Raw genomic sequence first — 7,109 nt, forward strand, 5'->3', positions numbered from 1 at the left:
CTTGAAAATGTCGGTGAATCGCGGTGATATCCGTTCGATGTTACCAACGAACCTCACCCCTGTCAGGGGTCCCCTGCCTCCGCTCGATCAGGATTCAGTCTTCGTGCCAAGAGGAAAAACTGGCAGCACGACGATATTAGTACGCAGGCCAGTACCACCAGTATCGCCACGAATGGAACAGCGTCACCAGTGTTACTCGCGGTCCTCTGACGGAGCTGAACACTTACTTGCTCGTGTGTTCTTCGACTTTTGGGTAGGGCATCTCTGAGATGTCGGTACACAGTAGCTTCTAGTAGCGCTTCTCGCCGGGTTCAACCAATTAACGTAAGCAGTAATCATAGTCATCTTCGTGTTGTGCCAATCGGGCCTCCGTTCGGTGGCAACTGGTCGTGACGGGGTGTATTCGCGTGCGCCGAGGGGTCAGGACCCCTTTGCTGATGGGGCAGCTGATTCACCGGGTTGTCGTCAGACATTTACGTTCCCGACAACGAAGTGCGCGAAAGTTTCGCGCAAGAAACTCTTGGTCAGACAGATGTTACATCGGATAGCCAAAACCTCCATTCGTTATCGAGCTCTCTTCTGGAAGCCCGGCGCCGCTTGCCTCAGCCGTGACGATGCCGGTATTGTACGAGCTCATGGCCGGCCCCAGATCCATCCCATCAAAAGGGGAAAGGTTGAAGATTGGAGTTATCGTGGTCTCGATGACAAGTTTGTTGGCGTTTAGGAAACCCGGAGTCTGCCCCAGATCGATTCCCCCGAGCAGGGAAAGATCGACTGTGAGGAAGGCTGTAGTCTGGATGGCAGCCTTGGTCTCAGTCAGAACGTTGTCGAGCTTCAGATTCCCCAGTACGTTCGGCGGGATTACGAAGCCCTAATCGGCAGTCACGCAGTTAGCCAAGAAGATGCTCAGCATGTTATAGATTGACATCATGTCGTATACGGTTGAACTGAGGTACCATGGATTTGATTTATACTCGATCATGCTGTATGCCCATTCTTTGCGAGCAGTTCTAAGGCACGCCGGAGTCACATGCGGTCGCGTTACCAGTCGATGACCACCCGACGCAGTCGCGTTAGACACACTCGCTCGGGATCGACGCGAGATTTGCTAATCCGCTTAGCCTAAGCGCGTTGATTATCATGTGTATCCGATCAAATTAGGCGAGCAGAACTCATACCGACCTCTGTAGTGTGGCAGTCCCTCGCTCTTCCGAACGACTGTCAAAATCCTCACGTCGCTGAAAAATTCACAAGAGTCTATGATTAGTAGTATTAATCATAGACTTATGAAATTTTTGAATTCTCAAGTTGAAAATCTCAACCCTCACTGATAGGCTTGAGCCGCCCCCAGCACTCCCAACCTCTCCCGTTTCAGCTCCAGCCACAGAGCTCTTCCGCGGGGCTGATGACCTGTCAAAACTTAAGAGACTTCGCCAAACTCTCCCTGGTTACCAGGGCCTTAGAAGTTTGTTACACATTGTGATATCTATACCTCAGGCTGAGGTCCTCAAGTAACCTTCTGTGATGTCCCTACCGTCCTTTAACTTTCTTGCATGTATGCAGATTATGAAGCTCTGAGATTGAAATTGTCCATTCCGAACTGAAGCTGGTACCGTCCTTTAACTTTCGTGCATGTATGCAGATTATGAAGCTCTGAGATTGAAATTGTCCATTCCGAACTGAAGCTGGTACCGTCCTTTAACTTTCGTGCATGTATGCAGATTATGAAGCTCTGAGATTGAGATTGTCCATTCCGAACTGAAGCTGGTAAGCCGGTGACAGTGAGAGCAGCTGGTTCAACGCGTCTCCGTCCTGTGATCATGTCTCGGATTGCTTCGGCACCGTGTGCGACGCACACACTGCCAATCAGTCTACGTGGCAGCGAATCGCATGGAAGCCAGTGACTGGCTTTTGCTTGTCAAGTAGTCATGTGCCGCCATCCGCTGAAAAGTTCGAAATCGGTCGAATAAAGGATAATCAATCGAATTGAACTCCATGAGATCAGTATCGTCGTTCTGTATCACAGAATCTGTGATACCGCTAGCATCCTGCGATAAACTGGTTAATGATTAGATGTGAGTTCTGTCGTTTTGACCAAGTTGGTGCCACCACCTCCCATAACTAAACAATGTACGCGTAGTTTTCACAAGTAAGATGTACTTGCCGAATCGTATAGTAAGTGGCGATAGTTGAAAGGAGCCAAGAGTTAATCGTCGTCAGGCAGTTCCTCATCCTTTGAGAACAAGGCAGCGGCAGCAGAGCTCTGGAGGACATGCTGAGGAGTCTGATCATGATAAATTCTGTTCCATCATTCAACACCATCACGTACATCAACTCCGTCATCATCCTCATCATCAGACTCCTCATAAGAAGATTCCGAGCTCGCATCATCGTCATCCACGAACAGCGTCGGATCGAAGGTGAACAAGTCCCTGAAAAGCCCCGTGATAACTCATAAACAGCAAGGTATAGTTGCATACCTTCCAGACATAACGCTCCGCTTCTCCTTCTTAGCCTGGGCAATACGCTCCTGTTTCTTCCGTTCCTCCTCTGCTTCCCTTTCCTCTTGTTTCTTCTTCTTCCATGCTGTAAAAGTCTCGAGTGTGACAGGAGTGCCTAAGGACGAGTTCATAAACACAATAAGATAGACTCGAGTTGGCCAAGCGCATGTCGACAGACGAGTTATAGTCGATGATGACGCCGAGTCGTCGTCCACGACTTTCATGCATATGAGACGAGATATCAAAGATAAATGCCGTCGCCCAGCGCCGGTTGAGCTAGATTATTCCTACCTCCAGCAGGTAAGGCTTGTCGCTCCTGCTCGATGATTTCGTCAATTGATGGGCCGTTATCGTAATCGTCATCATCATCAGCTTTCTTCTTTTTCAGTACGTATCCAGGAGGCAAAGCATGTCGATACTTGCATTTATCACCACCATCAGGACATACCCAGAACTGATCGGATCCGAGGAATGATTGACGGCGATCCCCTCACCGGCTTACCCATCCGTAGACACCCTTCTCGACTGCATCGAGGAAGTACTTGCAGATAATCTCAGTGGGATGGTTTTGGTTGGAAGCATTATGCTTGGTTTTGATGACCTGTTCCAGCTTGGCCTGATCCCAGTGATCCATAGTATCCTGTTTCTTCTCCTCCTCGCTCTCTTCTCTGTTATTCCGGTTATCAGAATAGAGGTCGATCTTGCCATACTTCTCTTCCTAAAGTACCCACCACAATCAACTGTGGATGAGTAGTGATAGTCAAACCTCTTCCTTCTTTCTCTGCTTAGCTGCCTTCTTCTTATCCTTCTTGGTCTCCAATTGCACTCCAGAGAATATAGATTGCAACAAAAACTGCCGTTGCTCCTCCTTCTTCTTGTCCTCCCGCTTCTCGAACTGCATATAACAGAAATGTCGTGCATCGAACACAGTGTTGGTCCATCTTTACTTCGTTCTTCTGGGGTCCCCGCTGGCCAGGCTTGGCCTTTGCAGCTGCCTGGACTTCCTGTACATACCTGTCAACATCATAGCATGAAAGTTGACTAGCCTGAGAAGGCGTACCTCTGGACCTTATGAGACTTGTTCTTATTCTTAAGGCCGAAGGTCTTATCCTCAGCCACCCTCTCTCGCGCCTTCATCTTCGCCTTATCTGCCCCTCGATCTTCCTTCTTACCACCCTTGGGGGCCATAACGTTGTAGCAAACGCAAAATGGATGACAATACTAACAGCATCGTTACAACCACTCATTCCAATACGACACTGATAGATAGTCGGAGACTTTTTGGTGAATAAACAGCCGAGGGGGAAGTGTAGCATTCTTCTTTAACCTGTAGTCTTTACAATCTGTACCACATCCTCATCCACCAGTACCTGCACGATATTTCTATCGTCCAATCATCCTTACGATAAAACCCTACATGGTCCTTCCCGACCCGTTGAGGGTTGTGCTTCACTGACATGCCCCATACCAAAGCATACTTGAACTCCTCGAGAATACTCTAAGCAGGGCAAAGCATCATCAAGGTACAACGATGACAACTGCGCCATACTTTATGGAGTTTCAAGCAGAAGTCTTCCATGGTACTCTTCTCTCGAGGGAGAATCACCGGTTCGGAGTAATCAGGCACCTGTCCCTTTGGCTTGGTGTACACCTAAATATGCTTTCCAATACCCTTCGAAATCCACTCGCTCAGTGGGCGAGATGGGTGACCATTTGATTCGGAAGGAGGCAGAGATATGTGCAAGCGATGGTCGGCTTACCCGAATGAGGTCCATATAGTCCCACATCTTATCCTTCAACCCGTCTATGTTCCATCCAAGATCGGCCGATATAGGCACATAGTGAGGGCACTTGCAGATGACGTCGAGCTCCTCAATGGTGATTGAATCAATCTTGTTCATCACATACAGGCATGGCACGTATTTACGCCCACCTGAGATGAATACTGTCAACTAAACTGCAAAAAAAAACTCCACTACCTTCGATAACATCAATAAGGTCATCACTGCTTGCGTTGCATCGGAACACAATAGAAGCGTTAGTAATCCGGAACTCCTTGCAGATTGTCACGACCGTCTCCTCGTCCATGCCGATCAATCGATAACCAGGGGCGACAGTGATGTTGATACCACCCTTATCAGCCTTCGTGATGATGATATTTGGAGCCTTCTTATTCAACCTCATACCAAAGCCTTCAAGCTCATGCTCGATCTTCCGCTTCTGTGTAAGAGGCTTGGTGACATCCAGACAGATCAGGATGAGACTACAGGTCATTGCGACACTGATCACCTGTTTACCTCTACCTTTACCATCCTTGGCACCCTCGATGATACCTGATACGACAATTCTCCACCTCAACCCGTGACCCTCCCCCTACCGGGCAAATCCAAGACTTGGACTTTAGCACCCTTATACGTATAAACACCAGGCACACAGGTAAGCGTGGTGAACTCGTACGCCGCTGCTTCCGAAAAGGTGCCGGTTAACTTGGAAAGGATTCATCAAAATCATCTTCGCCAAAGCTGTCTTACATACCTTATTCAGCAACGTGGATTTGCCCACTGATGGGAACCCAATGAGCCCAACACGAGCATTGCCTGTGGCTTTCACATCGAACCCCTCTCCACCGCCACCACCGCTCTTGGAGGAGCCGCTCACCAACTGAACGATAGTCAGTTATTGCGAAATAAACTGACTATGGATGTCAATGACATCACGTCATTACCTCGGTCTTGAGCTTAGCCAACTTGGCCTTTAACCGTCCAAGATGGGCGTTGGTGGCCTTATTCTTCTGAGTGCGGGCCATTTCTTGCTCAATCTCATTGATCCGGTCCAGGGCACTCATAATGATATAAGTATGAGTATAGAGGCACAACTGACCAAATCCGATCCGTGCGCACCACTACCCATTCAACTCAGGAGTGTTCAAACTTGAAACATAATCATCACAGAAACCAGCACAAAGTTAGCCAACTTAACATGTAATTTCACTATCTCACACCCTGGCAACTGTCGATATCCTCACGATGTTGATATGACGGAACGAGCAACGACTCCCTTATCGGTCTCAGCAACGAGTAACAACTCTCTCCCTGGCCTAAAAAGGACGTGTGAGCTCCACCACGATGATCATGGAGATGACATATTTCAATGCACCGATGCACCGATGGCCATGATAGACTGTCCGGCAAGCAAGGCAGAGTTATTAGGATCAACTATCCCGTGAAGTTTAGGATCATTCTTACGATGGAGCGGTACGCCAGCTCCATTGCCCATCGAGCTATAATATGCGGTTGCTTTGACCTACACAGTCGAACGAGTCCCTCGATGCCCATACCACACGCTCACAACATCAGAGCGTTTACGTTCACCTACTTCGTCATCCTCGAAATCCGAGCACCTTTTCTGAATCTCCTCTTTTTTCTCAAGTTACCGGTAACTATGAGGTGCAAGTGAGTAACAGCGATGACATGACAAGCATGGGACAAGTCTCGTTGATAGCCATCGAAGGAGGGATTAGACATATTTGTCGAGGATATCGATTATGATGGCGCACGCAAGAGAAAAAATTGGAGCCCAACATGGTCGGCGGGGTAAATCCCCCTCGTCTCTCGCCCGCCCAAGATTTTCTCCCTCTGGCCCAAGATTTTTTCTGCGCGCCCAAGCTCCTCGTTCGGCTAATGCGGCCCTATTCGAGCTAGGACGAGTCAGTTAGGACTTCGAATTGTTCGTGCAATGGACTGACATGCAGCCGATCGGGAATGGTCCTACACTATGCTAACTCAAGGTGTCGCCCTAGTGGGCATGAGTAGGGACCCGAGTGGGTCCAGAAATAGCAGCTTTGGCTCAGCCTAGTTATCGTTGTGTCCCGGGTGGAGAGTTGAATATCGATCGGACGCGAGAGCACAGAGTCGTATTCGAGCTAGGACGAGTCAGTTAGGACTTCGAATAGTTCGTGCAATGGACTGACATGCAGCCGATCTGGAATGGGCCTACACTATGCTAACTCAAGGTGTCGCCCTAGTGGGCATGAGTAGGGATCCGAGTGAGCAGAAATAGCAGCTTTGGCTCAGCCTAGTTGGCGTTGTGTCCCGGGGGAAGAGTTGAATATCGGTCGGAAGCGAGAGCACAGAGTCGTATTCGAGCTAGGACGAGTCAGTTAGGACTTCGAATAGTTCGTGCAATGGACTGACATGCAGCCGATCGGGAATGGGCCTACACTATGCTAACTCAAGGTGTCGCCCTCGTGGGCATGAGTAGGGATCCGAGTGGGCAGAAATAGCAGCTTTGGCTCAGCCTAGTTGGCGTTGTGCCCCGGGGGAAGAGTTGAATATCGGTCGGAAGCGAGAGCACAGAGTCGTATTCGAGCTAGGACGAGTCAGTTAGGACTTCGAATAGTTCGTGCAATGGACTGACATGCAGCCGATCGGGAATGGGCCTACACTATGCTAACTCAAGGTGTCGCCCTAGTGGGCATGAGTAGGGATCCGAGTGAGCAGAAATAGCAGCTTTAGCTCAGCCTAGTTATCGTTGTGTCCCGGGTGGAGAGTTGAATATCGATCGGAAGCGAGAGCACAGAGTCGTATTCGAGCTAGGACGAGTCAGAAA

The 7,109-nt window shown here is 49.2% G+C and overlaps 2 protein-coding genes across 2 annotated transcripts; both read right to left on the reverse strand.

Moving 5' to 3' along the window:
• Window positions 1-2,206: 2,206 nt before the first annotated feature.
• Window positions 2,207-3,689, reverse strand: Pmar_PMAR003547 (glutamic acid-rich protein, putative; the record flags this gene model as incomplete). The annotated part of the gene is made up of 8 exons (XM_002784242.1): window positions 2,207-2,284; window positions 2,330-2,432; window positions 2,481-2,616; window positions 2,793-2,955; window positions 3,004-3,213; window positions 3,268-3,396; window positions 3,449-3,515; window positions 3,562-3,689. 8 exons carry the CDS (start codon window positions 3,687-3,689, stop codon window positions 2,207-2,209), a joined length of 1,014 nt encoding a protein of 337 aa, XP_002784288.1.
• A 134-nt stretch (window positions 3,690-3,823) lies between these two features.
• On the reverse strand, window positions 3,824-5,346 carry Pmar_PMAR003548 (Developmentally-regulated GTP-binding protein, putative; the record flags this gene model as incomplete). Its single annotated transcript, XM_002784243.1, has 8 exons — window positions 3,824-3,871; window positions 3,919-3,999; window positions 4,051-4,152; window positions 4,262-4,434; window positions 4,481-4,834; window positions 4,879-4,987; window positions 5,037-5,162; window positions 5,227-5,346. The coding sequence occupies 8 exons, from the start codon at window positions 5,344-5,346 to the stop codon at window positions 3,824-3,826; spliced, it is 1,113 nt and encodes a 370-aa protein (XP_002784289.1).
• Between the last annotated feature and the right edge of the window lie 1,763 nt (window positions 5,347-7,109).

The sequence above is a fragment of the Perkinsus marinus genome, assembly GCF_000006405.1.
Source record: "Perkinsus marinus ATCC 50983 genomic scaffold scf_1104296935302, whole genome shotgun sequence".
In the NCBI taxonomy this organism is placed as follows: domain Eukaryota; phylum Perkinsozoa; order Perkinsida; family Perkinsidae; genus Perkinsus; species Perkinsus marinus.